The sequence below is a fragment of the Pyrus communis genome, chromosome 3 (assembly GCF_041283825.1).
Source record: "Pyrus communis isolate YQ-2024b chromosome 3, ASM4128382v1, whole genome shotgun sequence".
Lineage (NCBI taxonomy): Eukaryota > Viridiplantae > Streptophyta > Magnoliopsida > Rosales > Rosaceae > Pyrus > Pyrus communis.
The window spans coordinates 21453741-21473862 of NC_142567.1; the positions used below are offsets into that span (position 1 = coordinate 21453741).

General features: G+C 36.6%; 3 protein-coding genes across 12 annotated transcripts; 2 read left to right on the forward strand and 1 right to left on the reverse strand.

Moving 5' to 3' along the window:
• Positions 1 to 251: 251 nt before the first annotated feature.
• Positions 252 to 2563, forward strand: LOC137715293 (UDP-glycosyltransferase 86A1-like). Its single transcript, XM_068454568.2, has 2 exons — positions 252 to 880; positions 1264 to 2563. The coding sequence occupies exons 1-2, from the start codon at positions 334 to 336 to the stop codon at positions 2157 to 2159; spliced, it is 1443 nt and encodes a 480-aa protein (XP_068310669.2). The 5' UTR covers positions 252 to 333; the 3' UTR covers positions 2160 to 2563.
• A 165-nt stretch (positions 2564 to 2728) lies between these two features.
• On the reverse strand, positions 2729 to 9614 carry ABCG3 (ABC-2 type transporter family protein). 10 transcript variants are annotated; one of them, XM_068454563.2, is made up of 12 exons: positions 9448 to 9614; positions 7896 to 8468; positions 7708 to 7787; positions 6641 to 6927; positions 6005 to 6176; positions 5606 to 5719; positions 5216 to 5344; positions 4867 to 5058; positions 4413 to 4499; positions 3798 to 4070; positions 3336 to 3443; positions 2729 to 3120 (listed from the first exon to the last, which is right to left on the reverse strand). In XM_068454563.2, exons 2-12 carry the CDS (start codon positions 8365 to 8367, stop codon positions 2863 to 2865), a joined length of 2172 nt encoding a protein of 723 aa, XP_068310664.2. In that variant the 5' UTR covers positions 8368 to 8468; positions 9448 to 9614; the 3' UTR covers positions 2729 to 2862. The 10 variants fall into 10 exon arrangements, with proteins under 10 accessions (XP_068310664.2, XP_068310666.2, XP_068310668.2 ...); XM_068454565.2 differs by having other exon boundaries at positions 9443 to 9594; XM_068454567.2 differs by having other exon boundaries at positions 7896 to 8401; positions 9448 to 9592.
• A 4584-nt stretch (positions 9615 to 14198) lies between these two features.
• On the forward strand, positions 14199 to 19445 carry LOC137715008 (cell division cycle protein 48 homolog). Its single transcript, XM_068454207.2, has 9 exons — positions 14199 to 14368; positions 14491 to 14650; positions 15155 to 15383; positions 15800 to 16566; positions 16909 to 17130; positions 17285 to 17356; positions 17461 to 17742; positions 17993 to 18352; positions 18895 to 19445. The coding sequence occupies exons 1-9, from the start codon at positions 14340 to 14342 to the stop codon at positions 19186 to 19188; spliced, it is 2415 nt and encodes an 804-aa protein (XP_068310308.1). The 5' UTR covers positions 14199 to 14339; the 3' UTR covers positions 19189 to 19445.
• Positions 19446 to 20122: the final 677 nt, after the last annotated feature.

Consider the following 20122-nt stretch of genomic DNA (forward strand, 5'->3'; position numbering starts at 1 on the left):
TCCCACCATGATTTATTATTTACCTTTCATCCGATACCTATCAATTGATTCATGGAAAAACATTGACCACACAACAACCTGTTCGTTGCCCTATATGTTATGTATGCATATTTCTGCAAACTAATATTTTTGGTTTGGTTTGGTTTGCTCTTGATCAACCAATTTGCTACAAAAAATGACTGTCCGCAAAGAAAGGCAAATTCAGCCATATTATAGTCAAGTTAGGTACCGTACAACTTGGGATTTATAAACTGAACATCCAAAAACCTAGCCAGTATCTCTCTCCCTCCCTCCCTCCCTCCCCCTTTTCTCATTTCATAGTTCTTAGCATTAATGGAAGACCAGGGTCATACTAATACCAATCGTCAAAAACGTCCTCACGCTATCTTCATCGCCTACCCTCTCCAAGGCCACGTAATCCCATCCGTCCATCTAGCTATCAAGCTTGCATCACATGGCTTCAAGATCACCTTCATCAACACCCACTTCATCCAACACCATACCTCCAAAGCGCAACCAAAATCCGCCGGGAACCCTTTCGCCTATTTACATGAATCCGGCCTCAACATAGACTACACCACCGTCTCTGATGGCCTACCCGTTGAGTTTGACCGGTCGCTTAATCATGACCAGTTCATGGCTTCTTTGTTGCATGTATTTTCGGCCCACGTAGAGGAGGTGGTGGGAAAGGTTGTGAAGTCTTCGGCTGACACCACACCGGTCACTTGTATAATTGCTGACACGTTTTTCGTGTGGCCCTCGAAGATTGCCAGGAAGTTTGGGATTATTTACGTTTCATTTTGGACAGAACCTGCTTTGGTTTTTTCACTGTATTATCATCTCGATCTTCTTCGAAGGCATGGCCATTTTGCATGTCAGGGTAAGTTTCTGCTATTAATAGGGTAACGAAGTATATGTTATGTTGTCACACTGTTAATTTATTCTTTTAATTAAATAAATTTTATCACGGCTGGCATGACAAACTCGTTTGGCCTCTACTCTCTATATCATTCGTCATGTGAAATTTTGTTTGGCGTAAGAGTTACATACATTGTAGTTTCCTAACCTAACATGTTTGGCAATAGTTCATCGTTCACATTTGTTCTTCTATTAATTTAAATAACATGTTATACAGTTACACTCCCAGTTTAGATCATGCATTTGAAAATAAAGTTACTTAATCAACGGTTTGATTCACAGTTGGGACAATATATATAGTTGTTCTTCACTGGGGTCTAAACGAAGGTATCCTGTTTTATGTAGATGTGCGAGAGGACACCATAGATTACATACCAGGAGTGCGAGCAATTGATCCCAAAGACATGATGTCATATCTTCAGGACACTGATACAACATCTGTGTGCCACCAAATCATTTTCAATGCCTTCAAGGACGCCAGAGGTGCACATTTTCATTTGTGCAACACAGTGCAGGAGATTGAATCCGAGACCATATCAGCCTTGCAAGCCAAGATGAAGTTCTATGCCATAGGACCCATTTTTCCAACCACATTCAGCAAGAACATTGCGGCTACGAGCCTGTGGTCCGAGTCAGACTGCACCCAGTGGCTCAACACCAAGCCCCATGGCTCGGTTTTGTATGTCTCATTTGGTAGCTATGCTCATGTTGCAAAGAAAGACCTATTAGAGATTGCTAACGGGCTTAAGCTTAGCAAAGTGAACTTTGTTTGGGTGCTTCGGCCGGATATCGTCAGCTCAAACGACACCGACCCGTTACCCTCGGGCTTTCGAGATGATGTCAAGGATCGGAGCATTGTCATACCGTGGTGCTCGCAAAAGGCGGTCTTGGCCCACCCGGCCATCGGAGGGTTTTTAACACATTGTGGATGGAACTCAACATTGGAGAGTATTTGGTGTGGTGTCCCATTGTTGTGTTTCCCTTTGCTTACTGATCAGTTCACTAACAGAAAATTAATAGTTGACGATTGGAAGGTCGGGATCAATTTATGCAATCGGAGGGTGGTCAGCAAGGAGGAAGTGTCGGAGAAAATCAACCATCTGATGGATGGAAAATCAGGGGATGAGTATAGGAGAGCAGTTGTCAAGGTTAAGAACACATTGGAGGATGCATTGACACCCAATGGATCATCAGAGAAAAACATGGACAATTTCATCAAGGATCTAAAGGCCAAGATGTGAGAACCCCAAAAGATGAAATATTTTTCCTTCCAAGTGGTACATAATTTTCTTTAATAAATATTTGTTGTATATACTCGTATGTACAATAGACGTTCTCATGACCCAAACCAAGGATAAGACTATGTACTATAGATGTTCATTTCCGATCTTCGCAAAGCAAAGCAGGGAGCCTAGTTGGCTTGAGGCTGACCTTTTATATTCATGTCATTGTTTATAGTGGACTTTGTGATGTACGAAGTTGAATGAATATAGGATGTAACATGAAGTGTTGTCAACAATCACCATGGCGTGGAGTGATGTCACGTGCCTCTCCTGCTTTGATTCAAGCATTATTTTAACCTAATGTAAACTACAGGAAGAGAGATTCGAATTTTAGTGCAAATGAGAGAGACTACATTGCTCTAGGCGACTTGACTACTCCCGTCTGCAAACAATGAGATTACTCTCCCCTCACTCGTAGGTACCGAACTTTTCCGATTGCAATGAAAATCAGGTACAAATGCAGATCTCAGCTCCGTAAGAATTCAAAATAACGAGGAGTTGGCACCAAAAAACCAATCAGCAAAAGCTCTCTAAAACATGCATTTTCTCATTCATAGACGATAAAGGTTTACAAAAGCAAAATTGCACATGCCAAGAACTACTTGAAGTTACAAAAATATGATGGCTGAGATACAACACTCACGGCAGGGAGCAACTTCATTCATCTTGCATTGTTTGAATCCTCATTACACTTCAAAATCTTACGTATACACTTTTTTCCCCCTACGCGAAAGTACAGTAAAACAAGGACAAGAATACGATACCCGACAGCCATTAGAAACAAGATCAATAAATTTTCCCACTTGGCATTGTTGTCAGGGGAGATGTGATATGCGCTACTAAGTGCTTGATACCCAGATATGGTCCTTACCTGCCCAACCGCGAAGGATGTCCCTATGTACTCATTCTCCAACAGCCCCTGTAACAGAAAGGTAATAGTTTTAGAAGCTTCAGTTAGAAAAGAAAATTATTAAAATTAACCAACTAGTTCCAAAATATCACTCTGAAATGCTTTTTTTTAATCCTTCCCAAACTCGAGAAATTTGAAACTAAACCAGGTTGCCCGACAATTGATTTTCAACATTGTTATGCAACAAGGAAGAAAAATACAAAGGATCAAGTAAATCCTCTTGCCTGTATAGAGTACGTATGGAAAGCTATATAGGATACTGGATATGTCCACACGGGTCCAGGCAAAGCATTTCGAATTCTGAAATAGCCCGCAGCTAGCATCATTACCACCTGAAATTCCAAATGCATTCAATGCAAGATTAGGGAAGGATAGGAAACTGATCATAACGTTATAACACTGTCAATCATTGTCAGAAAAGCATAATTGTATCACGGACATTCATTGATATTTTATCGCACAATACCATAAAACACCACAACTGCCAGTCTGCCATGTACTTTATGATTTGGTTTCATCGTTTAGTTTATCCAAGCCCATACCAAATTTAATGATTTTTTACCAGGAAAAAGCAACATGATTAACCAAGCGGAAAAATGTTAAAAGTTCTTGTTCATTCAAAGATGACTCAATGCTGAACTTGGGAAACTTCAAGTACATTATTTCGTTGAGATAGAGGAACTTACTTGTATGCATATCAGAGTGAGGGTGCTCCAGAAAACATCTTGCCATAAAGAAACCACCACCAGCATTATCCCATCATTTACTAAGAGGCACATGAAGAAATTCAGCATGAAGTACATCAACAAGCTGAACTCATCTCGCAGTCCTATAAGGAAATAAAAGACGACACTTGATGGGATGGAGATGAGAAACAGGAACGGGATGCTAGAGAGAAGCTGTCCAAATAAAAAGACTAGTGTCCCCAAATGGTGGTTCGATTCTTCACTGGCATATATCTGCAGTATCCATAATCAGTTTGATTAGAAGAGAAGAATCCCAAAGCAATGAACATAATTAATTACAGTAATTATAAGAATGTCCTATCAACCAGCCACTCAACTGGAAATAATGATATCATTATCATCATTGCAAATTAATGGAATGTCCATAAAACTGCCTAAGTTTAAACTGAGATCAATTTTGGATCCTTCAATCTTGGGTTCTTTCAAGAAAATAGCGTAATACTAGCATAATTCATATAATTAATCCACAAATGTTTGCCACTATATTAATCATAACTTGGCCAACTTTCACACTACTTTAAGTCAATATCTAGGAAATGAATCAATCAAGATTACCTTGATTTCTTTTATAACTGCAGGTACTCCAGAAATGCTTAGTAGTGCGGTAAACGAAACAAATACAAATATTGCTGCAACTTTTGTCTGCATATAAAAGATGGTGGAAAAAGAGATTCAGATGCCACACAAGGAAACAGATATTGTGGATGCATGTAGTGAGGTAAACGAAACAAATATAAATATTGCTGGAACTTTTGTCTGCATATAAAAGGTTTAACATTATTAAGAATATAGCATATGCTCCAGCAGTGTTTGCTAGTACAGTACAGAAACAAAAATAAACACTGCTGCAACTCGTCTTGACTGCATACGAGAGTGAAAATTTTAAAAGAAGTGTTCAATTAAGAAAGTGGTATTCATAAAGTAGAACTGAAAACAATTACGGAAGCATGCAATCGATTTTTATTTTATTTTCTTAGTGATTGACAAAAGGTGATGTTAAGTAACTCACCGCAACTGAAGACAAAGAATGCCCTGAGCCAGAAAATACTGTACCAACGGAGAGTGTAAAAATCATATAAAGAATAAGACGAAGCCAGTAGTATTTCCAATCCCTTGACATTATTAATAACGATCTCCAAGTTAAAACTGCTACCCGTGTAACAGCTCCAGCCTTTCCCTTGCTTTTGAGTACTGGACCTTCCTATAGAAGAATACGCACATCAGAAGTTAACCAAGATTACTGAAGCTAAATATATATGCTAATATGTACACATCACCCAAATTATGGAACACAACATGGAAAACAGGAAACTTTCAATTATAATGCAGAAAACCACAGCTGCATATCAAATATTTACCTTATCTGTGAGTCTCAGTATCATAGTTTCAACTGCAGCAGCATCTGCTGATGATTTATAAGTTGCTTCGAGGGTGCGTATTGCCACAGCAGTATCCATGTTTACCGATGAAAAATCTCCGTTGTCATCCTGTCATCACGTTGCAGTTCATGCAAAGCATATGTTAAACTAAATGAATGTCCTGCTAAAGTCTAAGACATATTGGACTACAATTATTATGGTGAGTTCATAACAAAATATGGTTAGGCATCCTTCCACTTTTAAGTCAAAATAAAAACATACAGTCCAACAATTTTGAAATTTCTCAATAGGATAATTATAACTTACGAATTAAAGGCTTCTACACTTTATGCAACCAGAATTAGGAAAACTGCAGCACCCTGTACTTACCTGCCAATTTTTGCACATTGCAATGATCTTGTCGAAATCTGTATTTATTGCCCGTAAAAAGTGATCTGACGGACTTTGCATAATCGGACAAGGAAATCCAGCGTTTGAGAAGTGCTGGATCAACATAAAGTGTATGTCAGCACTTATCTACAACTCTCCAATTAGCTTCCAAAAATATAAAGAACAAAAAATAATAAAAACAAAAACACGAAATTAAGAATTTTAATTTTTAAAACATACATGATTTCCTGAGTTTCTTCTCTCTTACAATAATCACAGAACACTAATCAGTAAATAGTACCTTGTTTAAAGAGTTAATGACAAATCAGACTTATTTTAGGGTCAGCGAGTCCAGGATTAAAAAGTTAATGACAAAACAGACATTTAAATGTCATTTACCTGCAAACAAGCCAAGGTTTCCCCAAAAAACAAGGTATTTCCATTTGAAAGAAGACATATCCGATCAAAAAGGCCGAATACTTCTGTGCTGCTTTGGTAAATGGTAAATACAACGGTGCAACCCGTACTGGCAAGTTTCTTCAGCGTTACCATCATCAGAAGTGCAGAGACACTGAAAAAACAAAACCACTTCAGTCATGGTACTTCAAGGAATCAAATATATTCAATAGGAAGACTATTGGTCATAAGCATGGAGTCCCCGCGGTAAACTATATATGGATATAGGAGACCTAACAAAACAATTCAATGGTGCTGCCTGATCCCTCAGGAGACAATGCAGCAATAACCTCATATTATATCAGTTCTAGAGTCAGCCAAATTATTCTTGGAAATCATCAAGTAGATTCCTTAGCACACCAACTTTAATATCTCAGACCAGTTGCGATTCCTTCGAAATATATAATGTAACTGAGATACTTCAAAGAAAATTATCCAAACTCATGCTTTAGTTGGAAATGCTTCCATGGAAAATAATTTGGTTGCTTATGGTTATACACAAAATAGTGATACAGGCCACGGATAGGGTTGTGCACCATGGAATAATGTAGAGAGCACGGCGAACAGAATAAAAATTACCTATCAAGATGGTAAAGAGGCTCATCTATGAATAAAATATGTGGCCTCATCACAAGCTCTCGAGCGATGCTAACACGCCTTCTATCGCCATTTGGAAGGCCCTTCATATTACAGTAACCGCCTATCAATTTGTTTGCACAATCACCCAGTGACATGGCATGGATGGCATCCTCTACTACACTCTTTTTCTGACAAAAGAAACCAGGAAGCTGAAGCAGAGCGGAGTAATACAGAAACTCCCGAACAGTGAGGGATCCAATTAGAGTGATTTCCCTCTCAACAAAACCCTGCAAGTTGGATTAACAAACATGAAGCCAGAGTCCACAGACACAGAGTTGAGCCATAGAAAAACAACGTGACCTTTAAGACACAAAACGAAAAAGTAATTAATCGTCAGTAAAGCTAACATTGCAACCACGTAATTTGCAATGAGAAAAATCTATCAACTGCTCCACCTAGGAGATGCCATTATGCCAAACAGGAAAGGGTGTGACAGTTCAAATGGTGCAAATTGAGAAGCCTGAAAAGGTCAAGGTCCAATGGAGTAATGACAACAAGTCTGGCTTTCGACCCACACTAATGCAGGCTTGGCAGCATGGGAACAGAGACTGTTTACGCATTTCTCTATTTTTTTTATCAATCACTTCTTTCATGGTTCGGATTATCAGATTATCCTAATGATGAGACAAATCACATCTCTAACAAAAATAATAGTTGTTTAAAAATGATAACCTATATGTTTCAAATTTGATTTAACTCGTACTCATCTTTTTGAAGAAAGGAAGATGTAAACGGAAACTAATTTGAAAGCAGATGCTAACATTGTCACTTGAGTAACTTTTCTTTAAAGAAAATCACCAAATGTGTGTGCGAGTGTAACAGAAATAATGGAAAAATGATAAGTGGAACAGTCGCAACAGACTCATGACAAACAAAATGTAAGAGAATAAAATTGTCAGTAGAGCCCAAGACTAATTGGGTAAAAGTGGGAAAGCAATTAAGCGAATGTATGAACTGCAAACTGCATAAAAGACTGAAAAGAAAGGTGATGATGAGGTGGAACTTACGTATGAACCATACGGCATGGGTGACTTTGAGCCATTCACAAAAACCTCACCATACATTCTGGCTGAGTGAGGCAATCTTCCTAAGCAAGGTCAACAAACAATTCTTAGAACTCAAGTATGCAAAAATAAGAGAAGGCACAATTCTATGCACAATTAGAAATTTAGAAATAACATGCAAGCTTAAGGACCTGCAAGAGCCCTTAGTAGCGTCGACTTCCCCGACTTAGCAGGACCCATAATTACTGTTATAGTTCCAGGCAAAGCATAACCATTTGAACTCTTCATAACCTTGTCAGAGTACTTTCTTTTCCCCTTAATTGTAACTGTCAAATCTTTCCACACAAGTGAAGCCCCTGCAATCTTTCTTACTACATTTGCACCCTCTGGTAACGGTGGGGATGGCAAGGACCCACTATTAAGCTTCGAAAGAGATGCGGAGACTGGAGTGGTTGCAATGTTGATGGAGTCACCTCCTTCCTCCACCCGAACATCAATATCTGTATCCTCCCATTCAGGTGAATCTTCAAATGAGATGGGTTGTCTGAGTGAGCCAGGTTTGCGCAAGTAGAAAAAGTTACTTGAGGGTACCCGACTTGCTGGACTACTTGCTGAAGACGAGGAAGACCTATAATTATCCGATTGTGATTGTATTTCTTCCATTATCTTCTTCCAGATTACAAAACTTCAAGCCATTCTACAACAACGTATGATCAGCAACAAACTTGAATTACTACATACACATCGACGAGACAATTCAAGTCCTACATCAAGAACCACCACCATAACCACCGTCTGTTAATATCCGAACTGTCAGAAAACAAAGTCACCTTGTAATAACTAGAAAGACAAACCACCACTACCCCCAATCAGTTGATGTTTATATTTAAGGCTGAAAAGGATTATTTTCCGGCTTCATTAGAGGGAATCGAACCCTGGACCTATACTAATTGTAACCCATAACCCCACCCGTCCCTCACCACATGCAGAATATAGGAACTCAAATGCCATCCGGGTTTACAGAATATTGGAAGAACTACAAGTTAATTACTTTAGCAGAACATTTCAACTACTGTTCTTCAAAAATGGCATTTTGTCATCAAATGTTAATCTTGGCAAAAAAATATTTCTCGATTATGTTCATTTATTCTATGAGAAATCTGAAATGGAAACATGAACTTACGCGTCAAAGTTCGAATTTCGAAATCAAACATAAAACTACAACTTGTTTCCTCACCAACTAAACTGAGATCACAAGGAGCTATTTCTGTAGCTTAACCCTTAAAAATATACACATTTTAAATTAAAAAACCCGTAAAAAATAGAAACAACAAAATTAAAAATTAAATACAAAAGAAAAGAAACTTCATTTTTTGAAAAGCAATTAAACCCTTCTTTTATTTTGTAAGAACAATCAAAACTTTAATCTTAAAGAAACAGTAACGTTGAATGTGAAGGAAAATCAATTTACACACACACACACACAAATATCCGTAGCTAAAAACAGAACAATGACTAAGAAAACTATAACCTTGAATCCTAAAATTCGATTTCGTCCTAGAAGACTGAACTAAAACACAAACATTAAACCCCCAGAAAAATGTAAATAGTGTTTTTCTGCTTAGATTTTCTGTCCCATTTCTCAGATGCCAAACAGAAAGTAAAAGCTTGTATCTAAACCTTAACTACTTCAAACAGAGATGTAGTAAAAGCTTGAGAGATTGAAGCAGAGACATACCTTACCTGGATCTGAGTAAGCTCAGAGGAGGGGGAGAGAGAGAGAGAGAGAGAGAGAGAGAGCGAAGGCTTAGACTGTAGCAGTGAGAAAGAGGGAGGAAATTAATTAAATCAGCGGATTATTTGACCCGCTTATTATTCCGGTTTACGTATGCTTTGCAATTTGCATCTTCACTTTATCTTTTCTTTTCTTTTCTTTTTTGGTACTTGTCATTTTTGCTTTTCATTTTTTTTTTCTTCCTATTTTGCATAATTTCCAAAATGTAATTGTTTTTTTAAGGGGCAAATGTGGCATCCAATGCTCATTTTTAGTTACAGTCCACACAAGGGCGGAGCCAAGTACAAGGCTCCCCTTGGCTATAGTATAGGAAGAGTTTGGTTCTTCAAATTTAAAAATATTAATTTTTGGGTTAGTTTATAATTTTTAATTGTCATATTCCACTTAACAAATGAATTTTTTATATTAATAAAGTTGTTTTTAAGAATAATAAGAGCTAATAGATGTTAAATAAACTCATCACTTTAACCAATATTATATATAATAGTAATAAATTAAAACTTACATACCACAAATGGTTTCTTATTTTATTCACTTGAAAGCTTTGAAGGTTAGAAACCTAGAAAACATAGCATAAAATTCTTGCTTCAAAGTACTAGATTCAAGTTTTTACTATTATATAACTTTATGTAGGCAACATAAGATTAAAAATTTGATTTAGTAGTAATAATTTTAATTTAGCCCACCCACTGAATAATTTCTAACTACGCCATTGAGTCCACAATTGGGGTCCCACTCTTTCTAAATTATCCCCGAGCATTTTCTCATTTGGACCCAACTTTGAAAAAAGAAACTTCCACAACTTTCTCTTTTAACTAAATTTCCATACTTACAGTCTTCTATTTTTATTTATTTTCTTTTGGGAATGATATTATTTATTGGAAGAGTGAGTCATGCTTCATAATGTGTAAGTAATAATGTGGTTTAAATTCTTCTTTGATGAGAATTAAACTTATGACATTTCACTTAGAATCAATAGTCTCGAGATGAGACGATAGTTTTTATTATTTTTTGAAAAATAAGTTTGTTGTCAAGGCTATCACCTCATCCATTAATTACAAATGAAAAGATAAAAAAATTCATAGTCATGTAGGTATACAGTGCTACTCACCTAAAAGCATCTCCAAATGACTTTTATATATGCTTTTACTTTAGCTATACTAGCATTCATGCACGCACTCACACGCGCATGTAGAAGACATTTTTTTAATCACGATGTGCTACGCACGATTTACATGTTTTAAATGTATTTATTAATGTAGATGGAAATGAATAATAAATATATTTAATAAAAGCGGTCTTTTAACTAATCAAAGCATCTGAATCTATATTAATAAAAGCGGTCTTTCAAATTCCATCTACATTTTATTGAATTTACATTAAGATTAGAAAAAAATAATATTTAATAAACTAATTGCTAGCACATTGTGAGGCTAAGCCCACTCCCTCCCCTTAGTGTAGATAACATTGTTTGTTAAAAAAAAAAAAGAAGAAGATAATTTTACAACTAATTGAATCATATTATCATGCGCATTCGAGAAACTTTTTTATAACTGGCACTACGCACCTCTTAAGTGTTTAAAAATTGAGAAATAATATTTAATAAACAACCACGTGCAAAAGACATTTTTTTGAATCACAACGAGCTACGCACGACTTAGACATTTTAAATGTATTTACATGCATGAATTGCTTCAATATTTTTTTACTTCGTTATTTTCTTTTTTTATCATCGATGCTACGCATCTCTTAAGATGTTTTGAACACAACATTTATGATTTTTCTTATTTTTTTAATTATATTTTTCTTCCCCATCATGTGGGCACCATCAACTTTGTCATTTGTTTATTCTTTTATCTCCCCATTTATATTTATATTATATTTTATGATGACCAAATTACCAACTTACACTTGCATGATTTGATATACTATGTTGGGTTGGTTTTGAAATTTTTTTAGCTGAGGGGCAGTTTGGTCCAATTATTTTTGTCGAAACCGGTGACACCAAATTGAGCCTATGGCTTTATATATAGATTTAGCACCAAAAAATTTAGCTCAAAAGAGATTAACAGAAATTTTGATAATGCCCTTGTTTTGGAGGCTTAAGAGCATCTCATGTGAAGTCCTTAAATAGGGACATCCACCGTATAAAATGGGTGTAAAACAAATATAGAGACAAAGTCAATCTCTAATAGATCGGAAAGTAAGTCCCTAACGTATAGGATTTCACCGGATACATAGTATATGTCCTTACATATAGGGACAACCTTGAGTGGAAAACAGAGTTCACAATCTTGCTTGTAGCTTTTAATGCCTTTAATTTTAATGTTTTTAATAATTAAAAAAAAATGCACCTTACGTGAAAAACATGACCCACAATTTTAATTGAAGATTTTAAACTTTTAGTGCTTTTAATTTTAATGTTTTTAATTAATTAAAAAAGATTTACATAAACAAAAGAACGGTTTTGCCCCTTTTTCCAAGGCTTTAGATTTTTTGCCTCTTTGGGTGAAAATGACCTCAACCATCTGGGAAATCAAAATATACATGTTTTCTAAAATCTTCTGCAGGTGGTTTCACTTCTCCATCCTCCCCATGATGACAATCGTGTAAAATAGCATGGAAAAGACAATCATTGTCTCCAAGTACCCCTCTACGATATCGAGCATATCTACCATGTGTTCAACATGCGTAACACGAGATGCTAACATTAATATGGTATATACCATATTTTTTAGATAATCAATATTCAGTCGACTTTTTAAACAGTTAGGAATTTAGTTTAAGGACTAAGTGGGCATTAACCTCGTTTAGGACATTATTTCTATACCTTAAATTCTATAGACTTATTCATAGTATATAATCTCTATAATATAAAGCCAAAACTCATGAATGAATAAAACTTGCCATTTTTTAATTAATTAAAATGAAGTTGTTACATAATATTCAATATTACGGTCTTTTAGAGCACAACTCCAACAACAAATATACTTGCATGAAATAATGAAAATGAAGCATTGAGTTGGTACCAGTCCGGAGTTATTTTTTGCCCAAACCAATCTACAGACCGAAATGTATCAAAATCATTACCAAATTGTTCTGTATCAACTCGGTAGATAACTCAGTTTCGGTTCTAGTCACATCAGGGCCGTCTCTGAGATTTCGGGTGCCCTGTGAGAAATTTATAAAAGGGCCCATTTTTAAGATAGTTTTTTTTTTTTTTTTTTTTTGAAGTAGGATAATATATTGGTATTAGAAAATAATAACTTAAATCAAAACAACATTTAGGACGCATTGATTGTAAGTTTACAAATGTCATTAAATAAGTAAAAAGAGTTACAAACTTAACCTTCACTAAATAATAAATAGCAGTTCAATCTTAAGCAACCAAATAAAGGAAAAAAAAAACTTCGAAAACTCTAACTTTAAAGTTTCACTTGAATATATAGCATTATTATATAATAAAATTGAAAAGAAAATCATTTTTTAAGGTGTTGTTATCGGCATTTCTACTATTTCATTGTGCACTTCAAAAAGTACACTATAAGATTTTAAAGTACTAATAAAAGTATATTTTTAATATACAACAATATTACATATAAATATAAGATACCAAAATTTTTTGATAATAAAGATTTCGGGGGCATGTGCGATTGCACCTTTCGCTCCCTCTCAATGCCGCCTCTGAGTCACATACCGTAATTCAGTACCGTTCCCACCTGTAGGCATATGTAATGATCGTTAATGGATTGTCATTTCCGAATTGAAACTAGATGCAGTTTGAATCTAACACTTTGGATTACACTCTTCGCATCTCTGTCTTTGATTTGTAGGTTTCCTTGGACAATTCAAGGACCGTGCAAAGTCATGTTACCACTAGGACATTTTTAAAAGGCTGAGTTCTGACTTCAGAATGAGAATCCTCTTCGAATCCTCTTTTGTGAGGATTCCAGGAATCTTTTGATCACATTTGTTCATCGTAAATCGTGCGGTCAGTTTTTGTTGGGTACTGTTTATATTCAATTTTAAATAAAAAAAATTACAATAATTTCTGACCGTACGATATATAATGAACGGACGTAATTTGAGAATTCTCGAAATCCTCACAAAAAATAATCTGAAGAGAATCCTCATTCCTGGCTTTATATCATACTAGTTTACTAGTCCTCGTCACACACTCTCGTTTGTTAATGGGCCTTTCTTGTTTTTTGTTTTTGTTTTTTTTAAATATATTTGCTGGATTTATATTTTTTTAAAACTAAATGAAAAGACAAATAGAAAGAAAATGGGGTTACAATTACCACATTGAGATTCATCATTATTTTGTAAAATTCTTAAATGAAAAGAAAACTAAAATTTTGATTTTTTTTTTCTTTTTTAATATATGAGATCCCACCACACAACGATAACATACTAATAATGACCTTTCGTAAGAGTTCGAAGCTGAGTTTGTAACTCCAAATATTTACTTGCTTTTAATAGACCATTATGTCGGGTTAAATTTTGAACGTTTAGTCTTAAAAATAACTCTCTGTTTATTTTTTGGGTAAATCATTGAAGATAGGTTCAGTTTGGGTTTTTGGGCTTTGATCGCAATTCGAAGTTTCTAATTTTGTTTGCATTCCAATTCCAAGTCAAATTCGGGTTCTGCCTGTCCATGTAACCAAACAAACCCACTAGTGACAAATATTTTCGTACCAAACAAGAAACAAGCCATAAAAACTCAGAACCTGAAGTATAATCCTCCAACACACTCCAAACACTCCCCCTCTCTCCTCTCTCTCCTCTCTCCTCTGTTTTTCGTCTACCACAGTTCCTGATCTCTGAATTCTCCACCGCCATGGCTCACCAAGCCGAATCGTCCGACTCGTGAGTCAACTCGCCACCGTTAATTTTGTTTTACTCTACACAATTTTTATGTCGGAGTGTTTCCTTTCCGTTTTATTTGCGTAAATATTCAAATTCTGACTGGGGATTTGATTGTTTTGCAGGAAGAAGAAGGACTTCTCGACGGCAATTCTGGAGCGGAAGAAGTCGCCGAACCGTCTTGTCGTTGATGAGGCTGTAAACGATGATAACTCCGTCGTTTCAATGCATCCTGAAACCATGGAAAAGCTCCAGCTTTTCCGTGGCGACACCATCCTCATCAAGGTACTGTTTTTTTTTTTTCTTTTTCAATCTAATCAGAAAATAAAATTGAGGGTGGCTTGTCAAATAAATTGAAAGTTAAAATATCACGCTAGGGTTTTGTTGGGATGAGGTTTTAGGGAATTTTTTTGTTGTTGCATAATTTGTATGTTCTATGAAACAACTTAGTTTAGATTGTGAATTGAGGTTGAAATTGCAATTTTCGTTCGAACCCAGAATTGGGTTGCTATGTACTCATTGGTTTTGATGTTTAAGTTTCAGAATTAATAAAAGAAGGAAAGTTATTTTTGCCAATAAAAAAGAAGGAAAGTTATCACTTTTACTTATGGGGAACCTGTTAGGTACATGGCGTGATGATGAAATAGATATTTGTTACTGGGATTTTATCAACGAAGCAGACCCAAGTGTTTTCGTGTCCTACTTTATTTACTTTACATTGTGTTTTTATTTGCGGAGGTTTTGATTTACGTCTTGTGTTTATTTGATCATCTGTGATTGGGTTTTCAGGGGAAGAAACGAAAAGACACAATCTGCATTGCACTTGCTGATGACACCTGTGAAGAGCCAAGAATAAGGATGAACAAGGTTGTCAGGTCGAATTTAAGGGTTCGACTTGGGGATGTTGTGTCTGTACATCAATGCCCTGATGTTAAGTATGGGAAGCGTGTTCACATTCTGCCTATTGATGACTCTATAGAAGGAGTTACGGGAAATCTCTTTGATGCCTTTTTGAAACGTGAGTTGGTGACATCTTTGGTGGTCATTTGTTTTACTTCTAAAATATTTATCACTGTGGTTTACTTGTTACTTAGGTCCCATCCAAGACCTTCTACAATTTTTACTTTCCCAGGGTCACTGTGATGATTGTTGGTCTAGGAACATATTATTGTGCTTTTCTTGTTTGTTTTTATTTCTCTATGTAGCCTCTTTGTAAGTGTTTATGATACATCTACATTAATTTATTTGGATTGCTTCCTACTCCATTTTAACTGTTCATGCCATTTTGTTGAAAAATGTAAGTTTGATGCAGATGACTTGCACTACCTCAGCATGCTGTCTGCCATTTTGTATCGGATTAAATTTCTTTAGGTTTTTTCTTGAGACTTTGGACACTAAAACTTGGCTTGCTATATCCCTTTGTTTTGTTTGCAGCTTATTTCTTGGAAGCTTACCGCCCTGTGAGGAAAGGAGATCTGTTCCTTGTCAGAGGAGGAATGAGAAGTGTAGAGTTTAAGGTCATTGAAACTGACCCAGGAGAATATTGTGTGGTTGCCCCTGACACTGAGATCTTTTGTGAGGGGGAACCCGTGAGAAGGGAGGATGAGGAAAGGTTGGATGAAGTTGGTTATGATGATGTGGGTGGTGTTAGGAAGCAAATGGCTCAAATCCGTGAACTAGTAGAGCTGCCACTAAGGCATCCTCAACTTTTCAAATCAATTGGTGTGAAACCTCCGAAAGGAATTCTACTTTATGGACCCCCGGGTTCAGGAAAGACATTAATAGCCAGGGCTGTTGCCAATGAAACTGGTGCTTTTTTCTTTTGCATTAATGGGCCAGAGATTATGTCAAAATTGGCTGGAGAGAGTGAGAGCAATCTCAGAAAGGCATTTGAAGAAGCGGAGAAGAATGCCCCATCCATCATCTTTATTGATGAGCTTGATTCAATTGCTCCTAAGCGGGAGAAGACACATGGTGAGGTTGAAAGGCGGATTGTCTCTCAGCTCTTGACTCTGATGGATGGACTGAAATCTCGAGCCCATGTTATTGTTATTGGTGCTACAAATCGTCCAAACAGTATTGATGCGGCTTTGAGAAGGTTTGGTAGGTTTGATAGGGAGATAGACATTGGTGTTCCTGATGAAGTTGGGCGCCTTGAAGTTCTTCGCATACACACAAAGAACATGAAACTCTCTGATGATGTAAGTTGAACCTCTCCTTTCTTTACTAAGGTTTTTTATTAAGGTAAAACATTTGTTGTATCTGGAATACATTATGACTGCTTTGGTTCCCCAAATATAAACTAGATCTGGTTAAACAAGCTAGAAAAACCTTAAGTTATAATTATTAAAAGAAACTTCAAGTGTTACACTGAGCTTACTGAAGCATAGGTTTGATGGTCTATTATGTAAGTACGAAGTATCTGATTTTTGCTCAGAGCTGGCATGACTTTTTGGTCAAAGTTTCTCACTTAAAAATGCCAATTTGGTTTCCACTTCATTATATCCATATGGGTGTTCTAAATGATGTTTCCTGCTGTACAGGTTGATCTAGAGAGGATTTCCAAGGATACTCATGGGTATGTTGGTGCTGACCTTGCTGCTCTCTGCACTGAAGCTGCTCTGCAATGCATTAGGGAGAAGATGGACGTGATTGACTTGGAAGATGAATCCATTGATGCAGAGATACTGAATTCAATGGCGGTTACGAATGAGCACTTCCAAACTGCTCTTGGAACAAGCAATCCATCTGCTTTGCGTGAAACAGTGAGTAATTTTTTTGGTTTGGATCCCTTATAGTGTATATAATTGTTGTTTTATACTTTTGAGATATACAAGTCCTCTCTCTCTCTCTCCCCCTCTTTCCCCACTTTTAAATTTTATTTTTAAAGCTATGTACCAATTCTTTGATGTGTTGCAGGTTGTTGAAGTTCCTAATGTCAGTTGGGAGGATATTGGAGGCCTTGAGAATGTTAAGCGAGAGTTACAAGAGGTAATAATTTTTATTTGTTGCTATTATGTTTATATCTTGTAAATTCTTATGCTACTTAGTGTTTACAGCTAATCTTTCTAACTTCTGCCTTGTTTGCTTAAAAGACCGTTCAATATCCTGTTGAGCACCCGGAGAAGTTTGAGAAATTTGGCATGTCACCTTCTAAAGGGGTGCTGTTCTATGGGCCCCCAGGATGTGGGAAAACTCTTTTGGCCAAGGCAATTGCAAATGAATGTCAAGCTAACTTCATCAGTATTAAAGGCCCCGAACTTCTCACCATGTGGTTTGGTGAGAGTGAAGCCAATGTGCGAGAAATCTTTGACAAGGCTCGTGCATCTGCACCATGTGTCCTTTTCTTTGATGAGCTTGATTCCATTGCTACCCAGGTCTGTTTCCTCATTATTTAATTTAATATTCTGTCCACATAATTTTGCATAAATTAAAGCTATCTGAAGCATGAACTGAAAAGTTGGTTCTATTTGTCTATAAGTTTGAGTCACTGAAAGTTTTTGATTTCATAAAGTTAATTGGCTGATTAATATTAATTTACTTCTTGTCGCGATGTCTTTATTTGCACAGCAGTTTCCTTTTGGTTTGTTAGTCTTACTTCTTTTTACTTTTTACTGATTGTTGCAGAGGGGAAACAGTTCTGGGGATGCAGGTGGTGCTGGTGATCGTGTTCTTAACCAACTCCTGACTGAAATGGATGGCATGACAGCAAAAAAGACTGTTTTCATTATTGGGGCCACAAACCGACCTGATATTATTGACCCGGCACTTCTGCGCCCTGGCCGGCTTGACCAGTTGATCTACATTCCTCTTCCAGATGAAGAATCACGTTTCCAAATCTTTAAATCTTGCTTGAGAAGATCACCTATTTCAAAGGATGTGGATTTGAGAGCACTGGCCAGGTATACACAGGGCTTTAGTGGGGCTGATATCACCGAGATCTGCCAGCGGTCATGCAAGTATGCCATAAGAGAGAATATAGAAAAGGTACGTCCTCATTTGTCATTTTAGTTCTTCAAAGGTTTAATAAGTGTAGCTTCCCATTGATGCACGTTTAGGGTGGTAATGAATTTTGATAACGTAAATTTGCATGATTTCACCATCAAAAGAGGAATAAAAAAAAAAAAAGGGATTGCGTGTAGTCTTCGTTGGGCTTTAAAGATTTAGTGCAAACTTCAGTGTCGTGTGAGTTTAGGAAATTACAAATTTTGCTTATCCAAGTCAGTTCTGGAAATTGCAACCTCTGCTTGTTTGTTAATTTGGTTTGGTTTTCAAATCTGTGCATGTCTGATTTTGTTCTGCTCCTCTTGGGTTGTAGAGGGTAGGGAGCTTTATATGGCAATATTCTCTTTATGCAGACAGGGAATAACTTGAACGTGGTTCCATGTGCCAAAACGTGCAAATCTTTGTTGTTTGCATCCCGAAATTGTGGACCTTGTAGACTTGGCTTGATATTCACTGCATGTAGACATCGTAAAGTTAAGTTCTGCACAAGTTCTATATGTCATTAAAGTTTGGTGCGTTTGCAGGATATCGAGCGGGAGAGGAGGAGGGCAGAGAATCCAGATTCTATGGATGAGGACATTGACGATGAAGTGGCGGAGATTAAAGCTGCTCATTTTGAGGAGTCGATGAAATATGCTCGTAGGAGTGTCAGCGATGCTGATATACGCAAATACCAGGTCTTTGCTCAGACCTTGCAGCAGTCCAGGGGTTTCGGAACTGAGTTTAAGTTTACTGAAAATCCACAAACTGGGACGACCGGCTCTGATGCATTTGCAACTTCTGCCGCTGCTGCAGATGAAGATGATTTGTATAGTTAATATTATCATGTGCATGGTTCCGGAGGCGGTTCCGTCCGCGGATACGCCTTTTGTAGGCTCATGTTATCACCTTTGTGGAAGGCTTTCCTTTTCATGGTTATGACTCTCAAGTCTTTAATGTACTAAAGAGTTTGTGGGGTTTGTAGGATAACATGTTGTTTTTAAGTATATTGTGCTGTTAATCTTATTTGTATCAATCAACTGATGGATTGGAGAAGGCTAGTTACTTTGTTAATGAGATTTGTTCTCTTTAAATACCTACGTTGTTTGTATTGGACGAAAGCTGGTTAAGGTTGGCTGTTTGTGCTCCCTAATTTTACAGTGTTAGGTTTCCATGTCGTTTCTGAGGGGATGGTAAATGGAATATTTCTTTCTCATGTTTGGTAATGTTGGGAAAGTAACTAGAAAACTTCATTTTATGTCTCGTGTAGGAATTATAAACAAATTTACGTACGGCCGGTTTGATAATCATTTTGTTTATGAAGTAAGCCTGTAAACCATTTTTGTTTTTTGAATAAACGATGTTAGCTATAATAATATGGTTCAAATTTATCTTTAGCGAGAATCAAATTTAAGACCTCTCACTTACAAGTAAAGAGAAATACATCTAGATCGTAGTACTAAATAGCGAATGAAAACAAATTTGTTTTTGGTTTTGTTTTTTCCTTTGTCTTTATTACATTTTGCATCTTCCCCATTATCCTCTCACTCTTTCCATATGCCTTATCTCTAGTGTATTTCTCCTATGTTTCTAGCACAAAATGAAAACTACAAATTAAAAGTAAAAAACAAAGTAATTGACGAATAGACCATTAGATTTTTGATTTCATCTCTACATTATAGATCTGGCTACGATACATCCATATACTTAGTACAATCACCTATTTAACCGTTACATATGTCGTAATGAAATCCAACCACCATACCTAATTTC

Bases quoted from the DNA above. Each gene is read 5' to 3' on its own strand.
- ABCG3 (XM_068454563.2), bottom strand. From the start codon at position 8,367: ATGGAAGAAATACAATCACAATCGGATAATTATAGGTCTTCCTCGTCT. The intron at 7,788-7,895 runs GTCCTTAAGCTT...GACCTTGCTTAG, and splicing joins GCTACTAAGGGCTCTTGCAG to GAAGATTGCCTCACTCAGCC. The intron at 5,720-6,004 runs GTAAATGACATT...ATGTTGATCCAG, and splicing joins AAACCTTGGCTTGTTTGCAG to CACTTCTCAAACGCTGGATT.
- LOC137715293 (XM_068454568.2), top strand. From the start codon at position 334: ATGGAAGACCAGGGTCATACTAATACCAATCGTCAAAAACGTCCTCAC. The intron at 881-1,263 runs GTAAGTTTCTGC...TGTTTTATGTAG, and splicing joins TGGCCATTTTGCATGTCAGG to ATGTGCGAGAGGACACCATA.
- LOC137715008 (XM_068454207.2), top strand. From the start codon at position 14,340: ATGGCTCACCAAGCCGAATCGTCCGACTC. The intron at 16,567-16,908 runs GTAAGTTGAACC...CCTGCTGTACAG, and splicing joins ACATGAAACTCTCTGATGAT to GTTGATCTAGAGAGGATTTC. The intron at 17,743-17,992 runs GTCTGTTTCCTC...TGATTGTTGCAG, and splicing joins TTGATTCCATTGCTACCCAG to AGGGGAAACAGTTCTGGGGA.